Consider the following 23,611-nt stretch of genomic DNA (forward strand, 5'->3'; position numbering starts at 1 on the left):
GTCCCTGGGCCTGGACCCGTGTCCCCGCGCCCACCGCGTGCCCCTGTCCCCAGGCACGCGTCCCCCCGCTGCCCCGCGCCCCCCTCCCGCCCGTCCCGGTGCCACAGCGAGGAGGCAGCGCGGTGGGGACGGTGGCAGCGTTTATTGCCGGCCTCAGTTGGCCGCCAGGATGGAGTCGATCCAGCTGCGGAGCTTGGTGACGCGGGCGTAGACGCCGGGCACGCTGGGGTCGCACGTGCTGCTGCCCCAGGAGACGATGCCCACCAGGGTCCAGGCGCCGTCCTTCTGGCACACCAGCGGGCCCCCGGAGTCGCCCTGCGGGCAGCGGGTCAGGGCGGGGGCTGCGGGGGGCCGGGGGGGCCGCCGGGGGGCGGAGGGGGGCGCTGGGGGGAGGGGGGCCCGGGGGCACCTACCATGCAGGAAGAGGCACCGTCGGCGCCGGCGCACACCATCACGTCGGCGATGCGGTACCCCCAGTACTCCTTGCACTGCGCGTTGGTGAGCAGGGGCAGGGCCGCCTGCTGCAGCACCGCCGGCGTGTCCGAGGCTGCGGGCGAGCGGGGCGGCGTCAGCGCCCACACGGCCCCGCGTGTCCAGGGCACGGCCACGGGGAGGAGGAGGAGGACGATGGGGATGGGGACGGGGTGGGATGGAAATGAGCATGCGGATGAGGACAGGGATGGGGATGGGGACAGGGACAGGGATGGGGATGGGGATGGGGATGGGGAAGGGGACAGGGATGGGGATGGGGATGGGGATGGGGAAGGGGACGGGGACAGGGATGGGGATGGGGATGGGGACGGGGACAGGTATGGGGATGGGGAAGGGGACGGGGACGGGGATGGGGATGGGGACAGGGATGGGGATGGGGATTGGGATGGGGATGGGGATGGGGACGGGGACAGGGATGGGGATGGGGATGGGGACAGGGATGGGGATGGGGACGGGGACAGGGATGGGGATGGGGATGGGGACAGGGATGGGGATGGGGATGGGGATGGGGACGGGGATGGGGACCGGGACGGGGACAGGAAGGTGTGGTACCGTTGGGGTCAGTGAGCCCCCAGCCAGTGGTGACACAGGTCAAGCCCCCCGGGAAGTCATCAGTTTCCTGGGGCAGGCAGACGGGGGACACGCGGGCTGACAGACGCGCGGGGCTGGCCAGTTTCAGCAGGGTGATGTCATCGCGGATGGTCAGCATGTTGAACTTGGGGTTCTTGAAGACCTGGAGCAGGCGGCACCGCTCCCAGCACCCGCACCTGCGGCCAGGGTGCCAGGCACTGGGGGCTCCAGAGGCGCTGACGGGGACCCCGGGGACGGACGGGGACCCCGGGGAATGGCCCTGTGGGCCCCGGGCTGACGGGGTCCCTGGGGTGCAGACCCCAGCCCCTGGGGCAATGGGGACGCCCCGGGGAGCAGGGACACCAACGGAGACCTGCGGGGCCCTGGGGCAGAGCAGACCCCAAATCCCGGGCTGAGGTGCCCCCAGGGAGCAGGTCACGACCCTGGGCACCGCTGGGTGCCAGGGACCGGGGGCCAGACCCCGCTGTTCAGGACGATGGGGCCACCCATGCGCCCATGTCCCACCCGGGGTTGTGCTGGCCGGGCACCTGGGGGCTGCCCAAGGCCCCGCACTGGGGAGCAGGGACACCCCAGGTCACATCACCCACAGGGACTGATGGGGACCCTGGGTTCCTGGCACACACACCCCCCGCCCCCCCCAATCCCTTCGGGGTGCTGGGGATGAGGGGGAGCAGAGACACCCCAGGGGACCCAAGCCCAGGAATGGGGCGCACCATGGACACCCCAGGGACTCTGACCCTCAGGACAAGGGGAACCGGGGGCCTCCTGGGGACCCGACCCCTCCCAGGACAAGGGGAACCCGGACCCGCAGGGCTCCCCGTGGCGGCCATGGGACCCCGCGGGCACACGGCCCCCGCGCCAGCGTTACCTTCTCGATGGACAGCTTCTGCTGATCAGAGGAGGGCGAGTCCTGGTCGTACGCACCCACCACCACGGTGTCGGTGGTCCTGGGCGCAGGCAGGCGCTGAGCACCGGGCACACGAATGGGGGGGGGGGGTGCACCCTGGGGACCGTGTGCCCGTGCCCAGCCCCGGGCCAGCCGGCGGCAGAGTCGGTGCCTACCTGACGCCGCAGTGGGCAGCGGTGACCACCCAGTTCTCGCTGATCAGTGACCCGCCGCAGAAGTGGAAGCCGTTGTAGCGCTGGCGGGGAGAGCTGCCGTCAGCACCTGGCACCACCGGCACCACCGCCAAGGCGCTCTGTGCCCGGCCCCCGCCACGGCACCCTCCCGGCACCCACCCCGACACCCACCCGGCACCCGGCCCCGCCGCGGGCACTCACCTGGAGGGAGACCTGCCATGGCCAGGACCCCGGCACCGCCGGCTCCCCGTTGACGATGCGGGTGTAGCCGTGGATGACGGGTGCGATGGCGGGCACGCCGCAGCCTGCGGGGAACAGGCAGCCGTTGGACGGGGGCTCCGGCCGCCCCACCCCCGTGCCCCCCCACCGCTGCCGCTCCCCCGAGCCCCGAGCCCGCCCCGCCGAGCCCCGCGGCCCCACGCACTCTCTGCGGCGAGGGTGACGCGGGCAGAGCCCGCCAGCGCCAGGCAGCTCAGCAGCCACAGCAGAGCCATTGCCACTCGTGAGGACAGACCCTGTCTGGGGCTCAGCGCCTCTTATACCCACCTCTGGCCTTGCCGCCGCGGCATCGGGAGATAGCGTGGCATCGTGCCAGCCCTGGCACCGCGGCCGTCGCCCAGCCCCTGAGTGCCACAAGGTAACTGCCCCCGGGAATGATTAGGGACTGCGTGCCCCAGCCTGGGGACCAGCAGGGAAGAGCTCTGCACACCAAATCCCGGGTGCTGGAGGGCACTGGGTTGCCCAGGCACCAGCCGTGGGGCCTCATGGCAGCCATGGCTGCAGAAGGAAGTGCATCGCTGACAGGTCGCAGGACGGTCCTGTCTCCCCCCCCCGCCCTGCTCAGCGCTGGGGAGGAGGGAGGCCACCCCTGGGGTGCTGGGTCCGGTGCTGGGCTCCCCAGCACAAGAGAGACAGGGACAGACTGGAGAGAGTCCAGGGAGACATGGAAGGGACAGGAGCACCTCTGAGGGTGCAGTGGGGCAGAGCCAGGCTCTTTGCACTGATGCCCAGAGCCAGGGACAATGGGACAACCTGACAGGTGGGAGGGTTCCGCTGAGCATCAGGAGACACATTTTCACAGCGGGGTGACCAAGCACTGGCAGAGGTTGCCCAGGGCAGCCGTGGGGGAGCTGCTCAGAAGCCACCTGGACATGGTCCCTGGGGTGGCCCTGCTGGAATTGCATCAGGTGAGCTCCAAGGTCCTTCCAGCCTCAGCCACCCCATGACTGGTGACAGCTCACTCCGTGCACCGTTCCAAGGAGCATGCTGAAGCCAGCACTTAGATCCCACCAGTGCTGTCCCAAGGCTACCAGCTCCAGGTGCCATGTTCCCAGGCCTTGGAGCTCACCTGATGCAATCTCCCTCTATCTCCCGATGCCGCGGCGGCAAGGCCAGAGGTGGGTATAAGAGGCGCTGAGCCCCAGACAGGGTCTGTCCTCACGAGTGGCAATGGCTCTGCTGTGGCTGCTGAGCTGCCTGGCGCTGGCGGGCTCTGCCCGCGTCACCCTCGCCGCAGAGAGTGCGTGGGGCCGCGGGGCTCGGCGGGGCGGGCTCGGGGCTCGGGGGAGCGGCAGCGGTGGGGGGGCACGGGGGGGGGGCGGCCGGAGCCCCCGTCCAACGGCTGCCTGTTCCCCGCAGGCTGCGGCGTGCCCGCCATCGCACCCGTCATCCACGGCTACACCCGCATCGTCAACGGGGAGCCGGCGGTGCCGGGGTCCTGGCCATGGCAGGTCTCCCTCCAGGTGAGTGCCCGCGGCGGGGCCGGGTGCCGGGTGGGTGTCGGGGTGGGTGCCGGGAGGGTGCCGTGGCGGGGGCCGGGCACAGAGCGCCTTGGCGGTGGTGCCGGTGGTGCCAGGTGCTGACGGCAGCTCTCCCCGCCAGCGCTACAACGGCTTCCACTTCTGCGGCGGGTCACTGATCAGCGAGAACTGGGTGGTCACCGCTGCCCACTGCGGCGTCAGGTAGGCACCGACTCTGCCGCCGGCTGGCCCGGGGCTGGGCACGGGCACACGGTCCCCAGGGTGCACCCCCCCCCCCATTCGTGTGCCCGGTGCTCAGCGCCTGCCTGCGCCCAGGACCACCGACACCGTGGTGGTGGGTGCGTACGACCAGGACTCGCCCTCCTCTGATCAGCAGAAGCTGTCCATCGAGAAGGTAACGCTGGCGCGGGGGCCGTGTGCCCGCGGGGTCCCATGGCCGCCACGGGGAGCCCTGCGGGTCCGGGTTCCCCTTGTCCTGGGAGGGGTCGGGTCCCCAGGAGGCCCCCGGTTCCCCTTGTCCTGAGGGTCAGAGTCCCTGGGGTGTCCATGGTGCGCCCCATTCCTGGGCTTGGGTCCCCTGGGGTGTCTCTGCTCCCCCTCATCCCCAGCACCCCGAAGGGATTGGGGGGGGCGGGGGGTGTGTGTGCCAGGAACCCAGGGTCCCCATCAGTCCCTGTGGGTGATGTGACCTGGGGTGTCCCTGCTCCCCAGTGCGGGGCCTTGGGCAGCCCCCAGGTGCCCGGCCAGCACAACCCCGGGTGGGACATGGGCGCATGGGTGGCCCCATCGTCCTGAACAGCGGGGTCTGGCCCCCGGTCCCTGGCACCCAGCGGTGCCCAGGGTCGTGACCTGCTCCCTGGGGGCACCTCAGCCCGGGATTTGGGGTCTGCTCTGCCCCAGGGCCCCGCAGGTCTCCGTTGGTGTCCCTGCTCCCCGGGGCGTCCCCATTGCCCCAGGGGCTGGGGTCTGCACCCCAGGGACCCCGTCAGCCCGGGGCCCACAGGGCCATTCCCCGGGGTCCCCGTCCGTCCCCGGGGTCCCCGTCAGCGCCTCTGGAGCCCCCAGTGCCTGGCACCCTGGCCGCAGGTGCGGGTGCTGGGAGCGGTGCCGCCTGCTCCAGGTCTTCAAGAACCCCAAGTTCAACATGCTGACCATCCGCGATGACATCACCCTGCTGAAACTGGCCAGCCCCGCGCGTCTGTCAGCCCGCGTGTCCCCCGTCTGCCTGCCCCAGGAAACTGATGACTTCCCGGGGGGCTTGACCTGTGTCACCACTGGCTGGGGGCTCACTGACCCCAACGGTACCACACCTTCCTGTCCCCGTCCCGGTCCCCATCCCCGTCCCCATCCCCATCCCCATCCCCATCCCTGTCCCCATCCCCATCCCCATCCCTGTCCCCGTCCCCATCCCCATCCCTGTCCCCATCCCAATCCCCATCCCCATCCCTGTCCCCATCCCCATCCCCGTCCCCGTCCCCTTCCCCATCCCCATACCTGTCCCCGTCCCCATCCCCATCCCCATCCCTGTCCCCGTCCCCTTCCCCATCCCCATCCCCATCCCCATCCCTGTCCCCTTCCCCATCCCCATCCCCATCCCCATCCCCGTCCCTGTCCCCATCCCCATCCCTGTCCTCATCCGCATGCTCATTTCCATCCCACCCCGTCCCCATCCCCATCGTCCTCCTCCTCCTCCCCGTGGCCGTGCCCTGGACACGCGGGGCCGTGTGGGCGCTGACGCCGCCCCGCTCGCCCGCAGCCTCGGACACGCCGGCGGTGCTGCAGCAGGCGGCCCTGCCCCTGCTCACCAACGCGCAGTGCAAGGAGTACTGGGGGTACCGCATCGCCGACGTGATGGTGTGCGCCGGCGCCGACGGTGCCTCTTCCTGCATGGTAGGTGCCCCCGGGCCCCCCTCCCCCCAGCGCCCCCCTCCGCCCCCCGGCGGCCCCCCCGGCCCCCCGCAGCCCCCGCCCTGACCCGCTGCCCGCAGGGCGACTCCGGGGGCCCGCTGGTGTGCCAGAAGGACGGCGCCTGGACCCTGGTGGGCATCGTCTCCTGGGGCAGCAGCACGTGCGACCCCAGCGTGCCCGGCGTCTACGCCCGCGTCACCAAGCTCCGCAGCTGGATCGACTCCATCCTGGCGGCCAACTGAGGCCGGCAATAAACGCTGCCACCGTCCCCACCGCGCTGCCTCCTCGCTGTGGCACCGGGACGGGCGGGAGGGGGGCGCGGGGCAGCGGGGGGACGCGTGCCTGGGGACAGGGGCACGCGGTGGGCGCGGGGACACGGGTCCAGGCCCAGGGACACCCGGTGGGTGGGTGGGGACGGGTGGCCGGGCACGGGGACATGGTGCTGGGGGGCACGGGGACGCGCGGCCTCCCGTGGGGTCGGGCCAGCCGGCCAGGTGCGTGGGGAGACGCGGGTGGGCCCAGGGCCAGCGAGCGGGCGCGGGAAGGACCGTGTGGCCTTAGGGACCCCCGGGCGAGGGGGCAGGAGGCCTGGGGACATGTGGGCGCAGCCGAGCGAGGCGGGGGCACGCGGCCGGGCGCAGGGACAGCGGGGCGGCCGTACGGCGGGAGCGGGGACCCCCCCGGTGCGGGCACGGGGCCGTGTGGCCGGGCGTGGGGACGAGGGCAGGTCCGGCGGCACCGGGTGAGCTGCGGGAGCCCCGGCAGGGCCTGCGGGCAGAGGGACCCCCGGCCGGGAGGGGACGCGTGGCCCAGCCGGAGCCACCTTAAGGCGGCGGCGGCCGGCGGCGGCGGCGGCGGGAGGGGACGGAAGGGCCCCCGGGGGGAGGGCGGGCAGCGGGCCGGTGCTGGTGCCGGTGGCGGTGCTGGCCGGGCGCTGGCCGTGCCCCCATGGCCCTGCGGCGGGTGCTGGGGCTGGGGGCGGCCCTGGGGCGGCGGAGCTGCTGCTCCAAGGTGGGGCCGGGCTGAGGGGGGGGCCCTGAGGGCCGGGGGGGTCCCGGTGTGGCGCCGTGACCGCGGCCGCGGGGGGGGGGGGGGGTGGCGGCGCCCCGGCCCGCGGCCTGACGGGGCCCTCGCCCCCCTCGCAGCGCCCGCTGCCCCCCGACTTCGTGGAGGCGCTGAGGGCCGTGGTGGGGGACCCCAACGTCTCCACGGCCGTGGCGGTGCGCGAGCAGCACGGGCACGACGAGTCCATGCACGCGTGGGTGCTCGGGACTGGGACCCCGGGGGAAGGGTCCCGGGGCGGGGAAGGGTCCTGGGGCGGGGAAGGGCCACGGGGAGGGCGAGGGTCCTGGGGTGGGGAAGGGTCCTGGGGAGAGGAAGGATCTGGGGAGGGGAAGGGCCATGGGGAGGGGAAGGGCGCTGGGGACCGGGAGAGTCCCGGGGAGGGGCAGGGTCCTGGGGAGGTGAGGGGTCTCCGGGAGGGGAAGGGTCCTGGCGTGGGGAAGGTCCCCAGAGGCAGGGAGGGTCTGAGTAGGGAAAGGGTCCTGGGGAGGGGAAAGGCCATGGGGAGGGGAAGAGGCTGGGGAGGGGAAGGGTCTCGGGGAGGGCGAGGTCCGTGAGGCAGCGGTGCCGCCCTGTCCCCCAGCTGCGCCCCCCCGGACGCCGTGGTGTGGCCCCAGGCGGTGGGGCAGGTGCAGGAGCTGGCGGCGCTCTGCTACCGCCGCCGCGTGCCCATGGTGCCCTTCGGCACCGGCACCGGCCTCGAGGGGCGGCGTCAACGCCGTGCAGGTACTTGGCGCCCCCGGCACCCCTGGCACCCCCTGGCCAGCCCCTGCCCGGGGCTCCCGGCGCCTGGCCGTGCGCAGCCACGCTCGCGTCCCTGTGCCAGGGCGGCGTCTGCTTTGACCTGAGCCGCATGGACGCCATCACGGAGCTGAGCCTCGAGGACTTCTCGGTGGCAGTGGAGCCGGGCGTCACCCGCAAGGCCCTCAACAGCCACCTGCGCGGCACCGGGCTCTGGTTCCCCGTCGGTACCGGTGGGTGCCGGGGAGGCATCTGGGTGGCACACGGGGTGGGCAGAACTGGGGGTGGCGGGGGCCACCTGTGGGGCTGGGGGTGCTGGGTGTGCCCATGGGGCCGAGGGTGCCACGGTGGCCAGGGTGCAGGAGGGGCGCTCATGGGGCTGAGGGTGCGGTGGTCCCATAGTGCTTGGGGTCCCCTGGGGGCCGGGGGTGTCACGGTCGCAGGGCTGCTGGGTGTGCCCCCCATGGGGCTGGGGTGCAAGGGGTGCTGAGGTGCCCCTGGGGGGCTGTTGTCCCAGAGGTGCTGGGGGTGCCCTCGGGTGAGCTGTGGTCCCAGGGCCGTACCAGGGACCCCCGTGGGGTGCCACGGTCGCAGGGGTGCCGGGGCCCCCATGGGGTGCACTGGGGCTGCCGCGGGATCGGGGTCCTGGGGTGCCAGCTGGCCGTGGCGTGGGGATGTCCTGTGGCCCTGTCCCCACGGCAGCCGCCGTCCCCATCCCCGTCGCCCGCCCACAGACCCCGGGGCAGACGCCTCGCTGTGCGGCATGGCGGCCACAGGCGCCTCGGGCACCAACGCGGTGCGCTACAGCACCATGCGGCCCAACGTGCTCAACCTGCGCGTGGTGCTGCCGGACGGGCGGCTGCTCCACACCGCCGGCCCCGGGCGCCAGGCCAGGTGGGTGCCGGGGGGGTCCAGGCCGGGCGGGGGCCCCGTGGGTGCCCGCTCACCACTCCCGTGCAGGAAGCGGGCGGCCGGCTACGACCTGACCTCGCTCTTCGTGGGCTCCGAGGGCACCCTGGGCTTCCTGACACAGGCCACGCTGCGCCTGCACCCCCTGCCCGAGGCCGCCGCCGTCACCACGGCCACCTTCCCCGGCGTGCGGGCGGCCGTGGCCTGCACCGTCCAGGTGCTGCAGGCTGCCGTGCCCGTGGCCCGCATCGGTGGGTGCCGGCGGGCGGCGGTGGGGCCGGGGCTCTGGGTGCCGGCGACAGGGCTCAGCACCGCCTCCTCCTGCGCAGAGTTCCTGGACGAGGTGATGGCGGGTGCCTGCAGCCGCTTCAGCGGGCTGGAGCTGCCCGAGGCGGCCACGCTCCTCCTGGAGCTCCACGGCTCCCGGCACGGCCTGGCCGAGCAGCGGCAGCAGGCGGGTAGGGACGGCCCCGGCACGGGGCTGGGGACGAGGACAGGGCCGGGGTGCCCGGGGCCGGGGAGCCACGGTGCCCCGCAGGGAGGGGGGCCAGGTGCCCGGGCCAGCGGGCGGGAGTGCCCGGGGAGTGCCGGGCTGTGCTGGATGTGGCTCTGGGGCAGGGCGGGGGGCCCAGCACCACGGACAGGGCCACCAGGGCGGGCCGGGGCCGGGGCCGGGGCCGGTGGGTGGGGGGGTGGGTGCCCCGGGGACCGGGGGGGTGCCCGGGGACACGAGAGCAGAGGGACTAGAGGGGACTTGGGGTGAGGGACGGGTGCCCCGGGACGGGGGGGGGAGCAGGGCTGGGTGCCCCGGCCGGGGAAAGCAGCGGTGAGGGGTGGGGAGGCGTCTGCTGGGGGGCCCGGGGCGAGGGATGGGGGGACCGGCCTGTCCTGGGGTGTGGGATGGGTGCCCAGGACTGAGTGTCCCGGGTGGAGGGCCGGGGGGCTGCTGGGGGTCCTGTCGCGGCCCCGTCCCAGGGCTCCTGGCTGCCGGCAGAGGAGATCGTGCGGCTGAACGGCGGCTCCGGCCTGGCCTGGGCAGAGGAGCCGGAGGAGCGCGGGCGGCTCTGGGCCATGCGCCACAGCGCCTGGTACGCTGCCCTGGCCCTGCGGCCCGGCTGCCAGGTGAGGGACGGGCACGGGGACGATGGCGGCAGCGCCCCGTGAAGCTGCGGGTACCACGTCCCTGCCCTGCCCGGCCCAGGGCTACTCCACGGACGTCTGCGTGCCCATCTCCCGCCTGCCCGACGTGGTGGTGGAGACCAAGCGGGACCTGCAGGACTCCGGCCTCACCGGTCAGTGGGGCCGTGGGCCCTGGGGCGGTTGGGGGGGCGGTTGGGGGGGGCCGCCGTCCTCCCCGCCACGCCCCGCCTGACCCTCGGCCCCGCAGGCCCCATGGTGGGACACGTGGGCGACGGCAACTTCCACTGCCTCCTCATCTTCGACCGCCAGGACCCGGCCGAGTCCCGGCGCGTCCACGCCTTCACCCAGCGCCTGGGCAGGTGGGGATGGGGATGCCCCAGGGGGACAGGGACTGATGGGGGACAGCCCCGTGCCGGCCCCTGACCCCCCCGTCCCACAGGCGGGCACTGGCAGCGGGGGGTACCTGCACCGGGGAGCACGGCGTGGGGCTGGGCAAGCGGGCGCTGCTGCTGGAGGAGCTGGGCCAGGAGGGGATGGACACCCTGCGCCGCATCAAGGCCGCGCTGGACCCCCACAACCTCATGAACCCCGGCAAGGTGCTCTGAGGGGCACCGGCCCCCAGCTGGCAGGGGGGTGGCAGCCCCCCGGGGTCAGGGCAGGGATGGCCACGCTGCCCTGCCACCCGCCCTGTTCCCCCAAGCCCAGCCCTGTGGGTCAGGGACCCCCAACCTCACAATAAACCCCTTTGCACCCCCACCCTCCCTGTGCCATGGTGTCTTTTGGGGGGGGGGGGGGCAGGACACCCCAGCCTCTCCCCACAGTAGGCAGATGCAGATACTCAGGAACTGGGGTGATTTCTAGGCAAACCTTTATGCTGCTGGGGAGCAGGGGGGCTGAGTTTTGGGGGACTGCAACGCCGTAGCTCTCAGAACCAGCAGAAGCTTCCCCTGTGTTCAAAAGGCACCAATTTCAGTTTGTGTTTCCGTTACAGCTGGTACGGTAGCAAACCCCAAGACATGAGAACGCACAGGTCAGACTCCTCCTGCCCCCAATCATCCCCTGCTCCCCTGGGACCCTTATCCACAGCCCCTGGGGAGGCAGCACCCCCCCATCTGCCCCGCTGTCCCATTGCAAGGGGGGGCTATTAAAAGCCCCTGGCTGTGGGAGACTGCTCCGGAGCCCCCCCAGAGCGGAACAGCCACAGCATTGCCCCAGTGCCCGGTGCCCCCGTCTCCAGTCACTGCGGCCGCGGCCCCGTGGCCTCCAGGCCGGGAACGGCTGCCGGTTTTGTACGGAGAGAGGACAGCAGGGAGGGAGCGGGCGCGAATCCACCTCCCAGTTTTGCTTCTGAAACCAACTCTGGCCAGAGGGAGGAAGAAGAGGAAGGGGGATGATGGCCGCAGCCCCTCACCCCTCTACCAGTGGAGCCCCAGGCCCCCGGTGCGTGTGGGAGTCTCTATGTACATGTCCGCTTACACCAGGCGGAGAGGGCTCTCGTGGAGGGAGATGTGTGTCTGGGGACGGGCAGGGGGCTGTGGGGAGGGGACAATAGCCTAGGGCCATCACATAGCCGCCAGCTGGCCCAGCACCATCCTGAACTGCTGCGTGCTGTTGGCAAGGTCCTTGACACGCTCCACCATGTCCTTAGAGGCAGCGGGAGAAGGGTAGTGGAGGGCGGCCGCCTTGGTGGTCACCACGATCTCCTTGAGCATCTCACAGAGAAGGTTGCTGTAGTGCATCACCTTGTGCTGGACATCCTGGGCCTTGGCCTGGCGGGACAGCGTGTCCCCAATGAAGACGAGCTTGTGGGCGCTGAGGATGACGAATTTGCTGTGGGCCACGAAGATCTTGGGGGGTTGGTTGGTGCTGACGGCAGTGAAGAAGGCGTCGACGGCGTTGGTGAGCGTGGTGAGGTTGGCCTCGCACTGCTCCAGGTAGAAGAGGAGGAGTTGGCGGTCGGCGGGACACAGGGCCCCGCTGCCCCGCGCCGGGCCGTAGTGCTGGGGGGGACTCCAGTTGGACAGGTCATTGTCGATGGGGCGCGTCACCTCCTGCTCCAGCCGCTCGAACTGCTTCAGCTGCGGGAGGGACGGGCGTGAGGCAGGATGGTCACCAAGACAGCGCCCGCTCCCCTCCTTGGAGCCACCGGCCCCGCGTGACGGCTGTGCCCCAGGAAAAACAGCAAGGGACGGTGCCAGCCCCGGGACAGTGCCAGCCCCAGGACAGCCGTACCGGGCTCCTCTCCAGGAGCAAGGTGCCAATGCCCCTTCTCCGCTGGCACAACACTGGCATCAGAGGCGAGCCAGAAGCCACTGTAGGGACAGCCACATAAAGAGGGGGCCGTGGTCCAGACCGGCAGCGGGGGTACAAGGGGAGCAAGCGCCAAAGCCCCCAGCCCGCCCCGAGAGTTTTGCCCAGCAGCACCCACCCGCCCCAGCTCTGTTACCTGCTGGTGCTCCAGCTGGTCCTTGCCCTGCCGGATGATGTTGCCTTTCTCCAGCAGCTCCTTCTGGGTCTTCTCAAACTCCTCCTTGCCCTGCAGGGAGGGAAGGGGTGTGACGTGGGGGGTCAGCAACACCAGCCTTGCCTGTCCTGGGACACCCCTGGTCCCCACAGCCCTCGATGAGGGTGGCAGAAGCACCGCTGCGGTGGGAGCTGCCCGATCCCCCAGTGCCAGGGAGCCGCCGGCACAAAACCCACCCGCGGGGAGCAGCCCCCCCACCCGCACCCACCTGGAGATGGACGTAGTCGTAGTCCTCCATCCAGCCGCTCTCGCTGTTCTCGTAGGGCCCGTCGGGCGACTCCTGAGCCAGCAGCTTGGGTGGGGAGGGCAGGGGCCGCGACTGGATGCTGCTGGCCTTGTCGGAGGGGTGAGGGGGCCCGTGGCCACCGCTCTCCCCCGCCGGCTTTGTCCGTTTGAAGAGGAGGGAGGCGTTGCCGTGCAGGAAGGAGGCCAACTGCTTGGTATCATCGGGCACGCCGCGCGAGTGCATGACAAAGTGCTCCAAGTCATCTGTGCCCGGTTTGCCGCCGGCCAGGGCGCTCGGGGCCCAGTGGCAAGCATCCAGCGCTTGGCTGTGCCGCGCCAGGGCCTGGTAGACCTCCTCCATCTTCTGCAGCTGCTTGCTGAGCTTGGCGTAGAGGGAACGGTCGGAGGCCTGGGCGGCGTTGCCCACCGCCCCCCGGGCAAACTCCAGCAGGTCCCGGAGGGCCGTCCGGACGCCCTCGGCTGCCCCGCGGATGCTGGCGGCATTGGCCTCCATGTGCTCGGGACTGCGCCAGTTGGCGCCGATGAAGGACATGAGGTAGGAGACGGCGCCGCCAACGCCGTGCTGGAGCTTGGCCAGCGTCTCCATGGCGGCGTCCAAGTCCAGGGAGAACTCCTTGCCGGCTCCCTTAGCCGGCTCCTTCACGGGCACCGTGTCCAGCGAGGATGTGGAGATGTTGCTGCGGGTGCTGCCCGTGCTGGAGGCCGAGAGGCGCTTGGCGTCTGCGCCCTTGGTCTCACGGTCCACTTGCGGCGGGACATCGTAGATGTACTCGCCCTCCGTGTCCAGGGAGCCCTTGCCTGGGGCGTGCAGGTCCCGGGGCACGTCGTACACCTCCTGGGAGGGGAAGGCCGACCCCCCCAGCTTCTTGAGGCTGGGGGGCACGTCGTAGATCTCGTGGGAGAGCGGCAGCTCGGGGGCACCTTTCCCGGCCGCCGGCGGCACGTCGTAGACATCCTCTGGCAAGTAGGGCTCCTGCTGGGCCGGGACGAGGCGGGAGGGGTCGAAGGCTTTCTGCTTGGCAAAGGCGGGCGGCACATCGTAGGTCTCCTCCCGCGCTGGGCCGTCCAGCACGTCCTTGCTCACCGAGGGAGGGATGTCGTACACCTGCAAAGGCGGCGGCGAGCACCGTCAGCACTGCTGGGAGAGCCGGTCCAGGTCACGCGTGGATGTGCAGGTGGGCTGCGTTGTGCCACGGTGCACGTTAAGTCCCAGCTCTGGGCACACGAGACGGTGCTGAGTGCGCACCAGGACACACACCCCATGAGTGCCCCAGCCTCCCGCATCCCCTTTGGGGAGGGGATCACACAATCCTAAAGCAGCCCAGGTTGGAAGGGACTTCAAAAGATCATTTGGTCCAGCCTCATCCCCTAGATGAGACCACCTAGCACTCCGTCCCCTCACATCCTGAAAGCCTCCATGCCAGAAACGCCACCCTGTCCCCAGGGAGGTTGTTCCCACTGTAAAACGCGTCTGTCTTACGCAGAGGAGCTGGGAGCTTCCCAGCAGCACTTACGGTTTGGTGCAGGTTCTTCTCCACGCTGGGGGGCACGTCGTAGATCTCATGCCCCGGGTCCTGCCCGTTGGGACCCTTCACTGCCATGGGGGGGGTGTCATAGACCTGGAGGTGGGGGACACAGGACGGCGTGTCAGGGATAGCGTGGGTACCCACCTCCTCCCAGGGACTGGCTGGGAAGGGTGAAGGCACCAGAAGAAGCCCCAAGGCCCATAATGTGCCTGGCTTTGGGTGCAATTTTCCCAGATTTGGATCCCAGGCTGTCCCAGAGCATCTCCCATGCCAAGGGATGGAGCCGGCGACCCCCTGAGCAGCCTCACCTCCTGGCTGAACTGGCTCGGGACCCCCCCTCGGACAGGCGGCACGTCGTAGATCTCCTGGGAGCCCGCGGAGAGGAGGTGGCGAGGGAAATCGTACTCATCCTGCTCGCCCTTGGGGGAGTCGTAGACATACACTTGCCCCACGCGGGTGGGCACCAGCACCTGGCAAGAGGGAAAGGGACGTGTTGGGCACCATCGGGCATCCCTAGCCTGCCCCCCACCCCAGCCCCCCCCAAAACCCATCGATGAGGCTGGAGAGAGGATGGATGCCAGATTCCGTATCAGACTGTCCGGCACCGGGCAAACCAGTGCCCACGGGAGGGCGCTCCCCGGCCAGGCGTGCACGCTCCTCACGGTGACGCCGGGGATGGGGATGATATCACCAGTTATTTATAGCGGCGAGCCTCGGCGAGAGACAAAGCCCAGCCGGCACGGCCACGGCGTGCAGAAGGGAACGGCCGAATCGGGCACCGAGCCGCGGGCAGGGATCTGCCAATGCCCTGCGGGGCATTGGCAGATCCCTGCCCGCGGCTCGGTGCCCACCTTGCCGTACCGTGGGGACACGGCAAATACCCAAACCCAGAGGGTTGTGGCATCCTGCCGGTGCCAGGGGACAAGAACGGCTGAGCAACCAGCCAGTCCTCCCTTTTAGGATGCTCCCCCGTGCCCTGGCTGTGATTTGGCAGCCACCCCCTCCACCACGCCTCACCGGCTGCTTCCCAGGGGCGTGAATCAGGGTAGCCTTCCCGGAAAAGGTGATGCTGAAAGCGCCTGGCTCCTCTTCCCCAGGATGACGTGCCAGGGAAGGGGCAGAGCCAGAAGGAGCCCGGTGTCCGAGATGTAACCGTTAGGCTGCCCCGGACAGGGTCACCATACCGGGATTCCCGTGTTGGGGACAGATTGGTGGCTCACCCTTGCCTCACCGGCAAACCCAACCGGCGAAAGTTGGCAAGCTCCCTGGCACGGCTGGGACACGCTGGCAGCGGCTGCCTGCCCCTGCCTGCGCTCCCAGGGGGAAGGAAACATTTCAGCACCGTGCTGGGTACCACAGCAGGGTCTGGCCTTGGCATCCCCAAGCAGCTCTTGGGTTACCAGCACCCCGTGCCCACCCCAGGCACAGCTGCCGTGTCCTCGGTGACACCGGCAGAGCCCATGCGAGAGACTAAGAGCATCCGAGTGCCAAACACCGTACCAGCCCCGAGCTGGGCAGCCCACACCAAACAGGGCACCTCCGTCACCGCAGGGACCCCCTCAGCAGCAGCGGGGAGGATGCCCACGCACCCCCCCCGCAACGGGCGCAGGGACTTCCCGCTCCAAGAGACGGCGGCGGGCAAATAAGCCAAAGCCCCACAGCCCTGGCACCCGCTCGCCACCGTGGATCGCAAAGCGCCCCGGAACTGCGCCGCCACCCCCCAGCCTCCCGTCCTACCTTTCCCTGGGGCTTGTGTCCTTCCCAGCTCCTCATGTCCAGCGACGGGGGCACCTGGTAAATGTCTTGAGCCTGACCGGCCGAGGGAGGAACCTGGTAGACGTCCTGGGGGGGGCTGGCAGAGCCCCCGGGGTACGCCTCGGCCGCTTGGCCCAGGGATGGGGGCACCTGATAGATCTCCTGGCCGGAGCTGGGGAAGGCGTGGGGAGGCGTCTGCTTCGGGTAGACGGGTGGCTGCTTGGCTGGGGCGGGCGGAAACTGTCCGGTGGGCGCCGAGCCCGGGTAGAGACCCTGCTGTCCCTTGCTGGGGACCGGCATCAGGTAGACGTTGTCCCCTTGGGGGGCATAAGCAGGGTGCATGGGTGTGTACTGCGAGGCGGGTGACAGCGGGGCGTAGCCCCCTTGGTGGTGGTAAGGCAAAGCCGGCTGCGGCACCGCCGGCTGCGACGGAACCTGCCCCTGCGCCGGGCTGGAAGCTTGTTGCTGCTGCTGCTTCTTGTCGTACATCCCCACCAGGATCTTGAGGCGGTTCCCGGGGACGATGCCCTGACGGCCGTGGAGCGAGCAGAGCCACCAGCCGTCCAGCCCCTGCGTGTTGCGCTCCAGCACCGTCATGATGTCGCCCTTGCGGAAGGAGAGCTCGTCCGGGGACTCGGCCACGTTGTCGTACAGCGCCTTGGCCAACACGTTCTGCAAGAGAGCCCCGCGCCGGGGCGGTGAGCCGGGCCCCGCCGGCCGATGGGGAGTCATCCCGGCGGGCCACGGTACCCAACGCCGGGACGGAGCCCCGCGGGCCGGGGGGGGCTTTGCTGAGCGGGTCCCACCGGCTGGATCTCCCCGCTGCAGCCGCCTTTTCCGTCCCCGCTGGAGTTCAACCCATCCTTCCCGGAGGTGGTGCTAGGAAGGGGCCGGGCCCTTCCGCCTCCCCGGTTTCGGGGGGGACCTCCTCTGCCTCCCCCCCCCCTTCCCGCCGCCGCCGGGGAGGAAGTGCCAGGGCAGTGAGTCAGCCGGAGCCCTAACCGTAGCCATCCCCACGCCAGCCGCCGCCGGGCCCAGGCCCCTTCCGGCCCACGGTGCCGGCCGTCCCCACGACGGACTCGGGCCGCGCCGCCTCGCCCGTGCCACGGCAACGCAGGCACCTGCCGGAGCTCTCCGGCCTCCGCCGGGACTTTACCGGTGCCGCGGCGGCAGGACAGGCCGCAGCCCGCCCCGAGCTCCCGCCGCCGCCGCCGCCGCCCGGGATGGCGGGCCCGGGCCCCGCCGGCTCTCCGGCCTTCCCCGCTGGGGCCGGGCAGGGAGGCTCGGGCTGCCCGCTGCTGCCCGCACCCGCCCCGCCTGGCAGGGAGGCCGCAGCCCGGGGAGGCCCGTGGCCGCGGTGAGGTGTCCCTGGGGCGGGGGGGGGGCCCGGAGCCCCGCCACCCGCCGGGCAGGAGGGCCGCGGGACGAGGCCTCGCCGCCCACGGTACGGCGGGGCCGGGCCAAGGTCACGCAAGGGGGCTCGGCCGCCCCGGGGGGGGGGGGTGGCCCTGCCCGGGCTCGGGGGTGGGGTGGGGGGGCGGGCTGCAGCCTTCCTGCTCCTGCTCCATCCCGGAGCTAAAGGCCGCCCCCCTCCCGGGTGAGCCGTTACCCCGGGGCCCCGCGTCCTGCCTGCGGCGGGGGGGGAGGAGGAGGAGGAGGAGGGGGGCCCCCCACGCGTGTCCCACGTCCCCACGCTCCCGCGCCCCGTCCCCGATCGGTGCCCGGCCGCTCACCAGGTAGTTCATCTTCCCGCGGGGGCTGCTCCGGCCCTAGCGCCGGTCGGCCGGGGGCCGGGGCCGGGCCGGGGGCGGCGGGGCGGGCGGGCGGCGCGGTGGCGGCGGCGGCGCCGTAGGGATCATTATAGCGCGGTGCCCGCCCGGGCCCCCCGGCCCCGCCCGCCCCGCCCGCCCCGCCCGCCCCGCCCGCCCCGCCCAGCCATCGGCAGCGCCCGCCCCCATTGGCTGCGCCCGCCCGGCGGGGGCGGGGCTGGGGCGGGGCGGGGCCGGGGTGGGCGGGGCCAGCGGGGGCGTAACGGGGTGCGGAGGGTGACGGGGGTGTGAGGGGTAACGGGGGTGTGAGGGGTGACGGGGTGTGAGGGGTGACGGGGGTGTGAGGGGTAACGGGGGTGTGAGGGGTGACGGGGGTGTGAGGGGTAACGGGGGTGCGAGGGGTGACGGGGGTGCGAGGGGTAACGGGGGTGTGAGGGGTAACGGGGGTGCCAGGGGTGACGGGGGTGCGAGGGGTGACGGGGGTGTGAGGGGTGACGGGGGTGTGAGGGGTAACGGGGGTGTGAGGGGTAACGGGGTGCGGAGGGTGACGGGGGTGTGAGGGGTAACGGGGGTGTGAGGGGTGACGGGGGTGCCAGGGGTGACGGGGGTGTGAGGGGTGACGGGGGTGTGAGGGGTGACGGGGGTGCCAGGGGTGACGGGGGTGTGAGGGGTGACGGGGGTGTGAGGGGTAACGGGGGTGTGAGGGGTAACGGGGTGCGGAGGGTGACGGGGGTGTGAGGGGTAACGGGGGTGTGAGGGGTGACGGGGGTGCCAGGGGTGACGGGGGTGTGAGGGGTGACGGGGGTGTGAGGGGTAACGGGGGTGCGAGGGGTGACGGGGGTGCGAGGGGTAACGGGGGTGTGAGGGGTGACGGGGGTGCCAGGGGTGACGGGGGTGTGAGGGGTAACGGGGGTGCGAGGGGTAACGGGGGTGTGAGGGGTGACGGGGGTGCCAGGGGTGACGGGGGTGTGAGGGGGTGACGGGGGTGTGAGGGGTAACGGGGGTGTGAGGGGTGACGGGGGTGCCAGGGGTGACGGGGGTGTGAAGGGTGACGGGGGTGTGAGGGGTAACAGTGTGCGAGGGGTAACGGGGGTGTGAGGGGTAACGGGGTGCGGAGGGTGACCGGGGTGTGAGGGGTGACGGGGTGCGAGGGGTAACGGGGTGTGAGGGGTGACGGGGGTGTGAGGGGTAACGGGGGTGCGAAGGGTAACGGGGGTGTGAGGGGTAACGGGGGTGTGAAGGGTAAAGGGGTGTGAAGGGTGACGGGGGTGCGAGGGGTAACAGGGGTGCGCAGGGTGTGCAACGGGGTGCAAAGGGTAACGGGGGTGCGAAGGGTAACAGGGGTGCGAAGGGTGTGCAATGGGGGTGCAAAGGGTAGTGGGGTTGCAATGGGCCTGTAACGGGGGTGCAATGGGTACCAAGGGTGCAACAGGTGTGCAAAGGGTCTGCAAAGGGTAACAGGGGTGCAACAGGTCTGTAACGGGGTGCAAAGGGTAGCTGGTGTGCAATGGGTGTTTAATGGGTGTGCAAGGGATAACGGGGGTGCAAAGGGTAACAGGTGTGTAAATGTTAACAGGGGCGCAACGGGTCTGTAATGGGGGTGCAAAGGGTAAAGGGCGTGCAATGGATGTGCAACAGGTAACAGGCATGCAACGGGGGTGTGCAAAGGGTGTGCAACAGGCACGGTGGGGGAGTACCAGGATGTATTTAGCATCCAGCAGAGATATTGGGGGGGTGCACGAAGTGTGTCAGTGGCCATCTGACGGGCACGGAACGGGCACGGGGGTGTAATGGGGGTGTAATGGGCAGGGGGTGCAACAGGAGTGATACGGGGGTGTAACGGGCAGGGGGTGTGATGGGGGTACAGGGGTGTAATGGGGCATTGCAGGGCGTAGCAGGCAGGGGCGTGCGTTACAGGTGTGTAACGGGCTTTGGGCACATACATGGGTGTGTAGCAGGAGGAGGTGTGTGTGAAAAGTGTGCAACTGGTGTGTATGCGACAGGCGTGCAGCGGGCGTGTAACTGGGGTGCTCTAGGCAGGTAATGGGTGTGTAACGGGCAGGGAGGTGTAAGGGGCAGGTCGTGGGCGGGGGCGGGTGCAACGGCTGAGTAAGCGTGTGATGGGTGTGTAAGGCAGGGGGTGATGTGTGCAATGGGGGGATGTACGTGTGTGTGCACAGGCAGTGCACACTGGGGGCTGTGCACGCAGCAGGGGCAGCACGGTGGGGGGGGGGGGGTCACCCCAGTCCCGCCTGAGGGTGGCATCGGCAATGACCCCCCCGGTGTAAACCCTTCTCCCTTCTGCTTTCCTTTCCCTCCGCCACACGTCCCGCCCCAGCCCAGGTGCCGCTCTGCGGCGTTGGCACGTCCTGGCACGCCACGGCACAGCGCGGCACAGCGCGGCGCATGGCGGCAGCCGGCACGCTGCCCGCCTGGCCTGTTCCAGCAGCCCAGCCGCGTGGCCCGCGGGCACCCCGACGGCCGGCGAGCCCGGGCTTGACGCTGCTGCACGCTGAGCCGCAGTCCCTGCCCGCAGCTCCGGCGCTGCCGGCATCCGCGTGGAGCTGGGAGCGGGCTGGGAGGGCGGCTGCAGGGCTGGGAGCTCGTGGGAGGCACGTGTGCGAGCTGCACAGGTGTGTGAGCTGCACAGGTGTGTGAGCTGCACAGGTGTGCGAGCTGCAGGACATGCGAGCTGCGTGGGCGTGCAGGAGCTGCAAGACGTGGTAAGCCGTGTGGGCCTGCATGATCTACCAGACGTGCAAGCTGCGTGGGTGCGCGTGAGCTGCAGGATGCGCGTGAGCTGCGTTGGAAGCACACGGCCTGCGGGACACGCACAAGCTGCACAGACCTGTGCAAGCTGCACAGACGCACACGCTGCTCGCTGTGCGAGCGTAGCCCAGTGCAGCGGCGTGCAAGAGCCAGGTGCGCACAGGCAGCGGGGGACCGCACGCGAGTGTGCCCAGAGCGGAGGGAGGGGACGCGGGGGTGCCCAGCAAGCGTGCGAGGCTCGCGCACGCGCAGAGAGCCAAGGCAGGCACGCGAGGGGTGCCTGGCAGGCGCGCGGGCGCACACGCGAGCGTGAGAGCCACGGGGCCGGCGAGCGAGCGGGGCTTGCCGAGGCAGGCCGGGAATGCACCTCTGCCTGTGCACGCGCCTCCCGGCCCGTGTTCCCCCGCCACGGCGTTTCCTCTCGGCCGCGCTTGCCCTCGGGGGTTACCTTCGGCGTGCGGCGGCGGAGTTGAGGCCGGATCGCAAACGCGTGCCCTTCTCCAAAAAATGGGGCTCGTTCCGCTCCCCGAGACCCAACGCCACCACCCCCCCGGCACCAGCAACCCCCCCCATCACTGGCAGAAGGGGAAACTGAGGCACGGCCGATGGTAGGAGACATCCGGCGGCAGGGGCTGTGGTCGCACCCGCAAACCGCAGCCACCGCGGCAGCGCAGCCGGAGGACTGTGGTTTCCTCTTGACGGTGGCAGCGGTGACAGCGCAGGGGCTGAGCCCCACGGACGTCCCCAGGAGGGGCTCCAAGCCCCCCCCGGCCCCTCTCCCGCCACCGCGGCCGATCCCACGAGGCCACGGCGTGTTTGCTTCGCCGAGCGCCCACGGGGCCGGCAGCGAGGGTCTCTCCTGGGATGCCCGGGGTGAACCTGCCATCGCACGGTTTCGGGTGGGCGTCGAGGGCCCGCGAGCTCCCTGCTTTGGTACTTAAAAGCAGCAGGGATTTTATTTTTCCCTCTCCCCGTGGCGATGCTGAGATCAAAGCGTTCCCTGTTGATACTCGATCCCGGCCATTTTCCGTGCATCGGAGCCAAAATCACCGCGCGCATCTGCTGAGCTCCCTGAGCTGGCAACGGCTCCCGCACACCCCCCCGCTTCCGCAGCCGAGCGCCCGGGGGGGGTGACAGGCACCGACAGGTCTCCCTTTGGCTTCTCCCACCTCTAAGAAAATGAAACGCCAAAAAGAAGATCAAAAGCGGAGCGTTCTTGGGGCCCTGCGGCACTGGGGATGCTCAGAGCCGGGTCGGCACAGCCGGAGCATCCCCGTGCCGCTGGCGGTGGGGTCTGGTGAGGGCCCCACCGGTCCCGCGCCGTGGTTCTTCACCGGCTCCGGCAGACACAGGGCTGGGTGTTTTGGGAGGATGCTGTTTGGGATGCAGGTTGCTCCAGCAACGGTTGCTATGGAAAAGACTTTGGCGGTGAAATTTCCAGCCCTATTCCTGTGTCCATCATTGTCTTCAGGAGAGTCCCCCCCGTGTCCGGTGAGCCAGGCACGGCTGGCTCCACACCGGGCAGGCTGCCGCCGCGGCTGCGGAGGGCTGTCTGTGCCGAGCCCGGCTTTTCCTGGCTTTTCCCGCTGGGTCCTGGCACGGGAAGGTGTTGGAGGACCCCAAACGGGGGGTTCAGGGGAGCATGGCAGGCACGCACAGGGCTGGGCACGCGGGCTGTGCCGTGCCATGCCATGGTAATTGGCTAATTGCCAATTAACGCCCTGTTGGCCCAGCCGTGCCTCAACCATGGGATGTGTTTTGGTGAACCCGTGCCGGGGCACAGCTCCAGCACAGCAGGACGTGCTGGGAAGGGGGGGGCGGCACTGGGGTACTTGCAGGGCTGGAGCCATCCCCAGCGGGGACCAGCAGCTCCGGATGGGGCTGCCTGCTCCTGCCTGCATCACCTGCCTGCAGCCCCAGCAGGTCTCCGCTTCAGAAAGCCGTCTTCTGCCTCCTGGAGCGGCAATAGGATTACACGGGACTGAGTCTCCTAGCAATGGACGGAGAAATAAATCCTATAAGGCAGGACGGGATTTATTAGATTTCAATATTCTGGAAATAATGAGGACATTTCTCTTGGCTTGTAACATCACGGGACCCAACAGGATCACAACAAGGATTTATCCCCATGCCTTTCCGTGGCGCTGGGTCGGTTTTCAGCTGCAGAGAGGAGATGGTGGGGGAGATGGCTCGCCTTTCCAGAGAGCGAGATGGTGGGACATCCCCTTCGCCTCCAGAAATGCCGAGGCGGAGCGCGGGCCTCGAGCTGCCCCAACAGTAGCGGCTCTGTTCATCTCCGCATTCATCCCCCGGTGAGGGCTGGCGCTGATCCTTGCCCCCAGTGGGAAGGGCTGGCTGCACCACTGCCGCCGGCTGAACCTCAAACGCCGGCACCGGCACCCACCACCGGCGTGAAGATGCCCTGGGGTGGGGACCCTCACTTGGATGGGGTGGGAGAGCCCTGAGCCGCCCCGTTACCCCCCGTTAGTCCTGAACCCAGCCACCCCACCGTACTGCCGGGCAGGACGCTGCGAGGAAAAGGGGTGGGAGAGGTTGAAACCAGCAGTTTGGAGAAGAGGACGTGGTCCCCCCAACATCACCTCTTGGGCATCAGCCCTTCCCGGTCCCCACGGGGACTGCTGCCCCGGCTGCAGGGAGATGCCAGCCCCGCGCTCTGCTCGCTCCCTCCCTCGCCCGCCAGCTGCAGCACGGCACAACCGCCACGCTCACGGCTTTGCCCCATGGCAGCTTGGCCGGCTCCGAATCCCATTGTGGTCCTCGGGACGGCCCGGCGGGGGCCCACGGGATGCGCCCCCAGGGCAGCCAGCTCTCCACCTCCTCCCACGCCGAGAGCGGGACCTTTATTCCCACATCCCTATCGCCAAAGCAGCTTTAAATGCACGACGTTACCTCCCCGTCCGCGATTCCCGCGGCCCCGTAACGGCCTCCCCAAACCCCGCCGAGCAGCTCAATAAAGGCGAGCCCGCGGGCACGGGTTGGACGCAGCCGGTTTTACCGCGGCTGCCGTGGCAGAAGCCCTGACCGTCCGGGCACGCGGACACAATTGCTGCCTTGTTCGGGGCCCAGCTGCACAAGGGGCCCCTTCAGGCAGCCGGGGAAGGGGGAGCTCCTTGGGGTGAGGTGATGCTCGGGCCATGAGGGACTCCTTGGAGGGCCAAAAATTATCCCGAGCAAATGCCCTGGGTAGGTCCCAACCCACGGAGGAGGAGGACACGTGAGCTTCCCGGAGAAGACGGCTAAAGGTGGGAATGTCTGGAAAGAGGGACCCGCATCTCCGGGGAGCTTTGCTCCTTCCAGAAAGCTCAGGGCCGGCGGGGA

The 23,611-nt window shown here is 70.4% G+C and overlaps 4 protein-coding genes across 5 annotated transcripts; 2 read left to right on the forward strand and 2 right to left on the reverse strand.

Annotated features, from left to right (window-relative positions):
• Positions 1-123: 123 nt before the first annotated feature.
• Positions 124-2,691, reverse strand: LOC142603699 (chymotrypsinogen 2-like). The gene is made up of 7 exons (XM_075765630.1): positions 2,588-2,691; positions 2,365-2,468; positions 2,146-2,225; positions 1,952-2,030; positions 1,045-1,225; positions 414-547; positions 124-315 (listed from the first exon to the last, which is right to left on the reverse strand). Exons 1-7 carry the CDS (start codon positions 2,655-2,657, stop codon positions 154-156), a joined length of 810 nt encoding a protein of 269 aa, XP_075621745.1. The 5' UTR covers positions 2,658-2,691; the 3' UTR covers positions 124-153.
• An 887-nt stretch (positions 2,692-3,578) lies between these two features.
• LOC142603629 (chymotrypsinogen 2-like) lies at positions 3,579-6,103 on the forward strand. Its single transcript, XM_075765191.1, has 7 exons — positions 3,579-3,682; positions 3,802-3,905; positions 4,045-4,124; positions 4,239-4,317; positions 5,044-5,224; positions 5,680-5,813; positions 5,912-6,103. The coding sequence occupies exons 1-7, from the start codon at positions 3,613-3,615 to the stop codon at positions 6,071-6,073; spliced, it is 810 nt and encodes a 269-aa protein (XP_075621306.1). The 5' UTR covers positions 3,579-3,612; the 3' UTR covers positions 6,074-6,103.
• Positions 6,104-6,711: 608 nt separating this feature from the next.
• On the forward strand, positions 6,712-10,435 carry LOC142603626 (putative D-lactate dehydrogenase, mitochondrial). Its single transcript, XM_075765172.1, is given in 12 exon segments — positions 6,712-6,842; positions 6,977-7,089; positions 7,477-7,597; positions 7,599-7,619; positions 7,720-7,861; positions 8,369-8,528; positions 8,595-8,794; positions 8,873-9,001; positions 9,538-9,665; positions 9,745-9,835; positions 9,931-10,042; positions 10,123-10,435. Coding segments are annotated over 12 exon segments (1,446 nt in total). The 5' UTR covers positions 6,712-6,779; the 3' UTR covers positions 10,289-10,435.
• Positions 10,436-10,529: 94 nt separating this feature from the next.
• Positions 10,530-17,633, reverse strand: BCAR1 (BCAR1 scaffold protein, Cas family member). Of its 2 annotated transcripts, XM_075765151.1 has the most exons (7): positions 17,468-17,633; positions 15,717-16,406; positions 14,288-14,449; positions 13,968-14,072; positions 12,416-13,558; positions 12,130-12,219; positions 10,530-11,761 (listed from the first exon to the last, which is right to left on the reverse strand). In XM_075765151.1, exons 1-7 carry the CDS (start codon positions 17,477-17,479, stop codon positions 11,246-11,248), a joined length of 2,718 nt encoding a protein of 905 aa, XP_075621266.1. In that variant the 5' UTR covers positions 17,480-17,633; the 3' UTR covers positions 10,530-11,245. The 2 variants fall into 2 exon arrangements, with proteins under 2 accessions (XP_075621266.1, XP_075621265.1); XM_075765150.1 differs by lacking the exon at positions 17,468-17,633 and having other exon boundaries at positions 15,717-16,614.
• Between the last annotated feature and the right edge of the window lie 5,978 nt (positions 17,634-23,611).

The sequence above is a fragment of the Balearica regulorum genome, chromosome 13 (genome assembly GCF_011004875.1).
Source record: "Balearica regulorum gibbericeps isolate bBalReg1 chromosome 13, bBalReg1.pri, whole genome shotgun sequence".
NCBI classification, from domain to species: domain Eukaryota; kingdom Metazoa; phylum Chordata; class Aves; order Gruiformes; family Gruidae; genus Balearica; species Balearica regulorum.

Excerpts from the sequence above, each read along its gene's own strand:
- LOC142603699 (XM_075765630.1), bottom strand. The coding sequence starts at position 2,657 with ATGGCTCTGCTGTGGCTGCTGAGCTGCCTGGCGCTGGCGGGCTCTGCC. Across the intron at positions 2,469-2,587 it reads CGTCACCCTCGCCGCAGAGA|GCTGCGGCGTGCCCGCCATC; the intron begins GTGCGTGGGGCC and ends TGTTCCCCGCAG. Across the intron at positions 316-413 it reads ACGGTGCCTCTTCCTGCATG|GGCGACTCCGGGGGCCCGCT; the intron begins GTAGGTGCCCCC and ends CGCTGCCCGCAG.
- LOC142603629 (XM_075765191.1), top strand. The coding sequence starts at position 3,613 with ATGGCTCTGCTGTGGCTGCTGAGCTGCCTGGCGCTGGCGGGCTCTGCC. Across the intron at positions 3,906-4,044 it reads CATGGCAGGTCTCCCTCCAG|CGCTACAACGGCTTCCACTT; the intron begins GTGAGTGCCCGC and ends TCTCCCCGCCAG. Across the intron at positions 5,225-5,679 it reads GGGGCTCACTGACCCCAACG|CCTCGGACACGCCGGCGGTG; the intron begins GTACCACACCTT and ends GCTCGCCCGCAG.
- BCAR1 (XM_075765150.1), bottom strand. The coding sequence starts at position 16,466 with ATGACTCCCCATCGGCCGGCGGGGCCCGGCTCACCGCCCCGGCGCGGG. Across the intron at positions 12,220-12,415 it reads ACGACTACGTCCATCTCCAG|GGCAAGGAGGAGTTTGAGAA; the intron begins GTGGGTGCGGGT and ends CCCTCCCTGCAG. Across the intron at positions 11,762-12,129 it reads ACCAGCTGGAGCACCAGCAG|CTGAAGCAGTTCGAGCGGCT; the intron begins GTAACAGAGCTG and ends TCCCTCCCGCAG.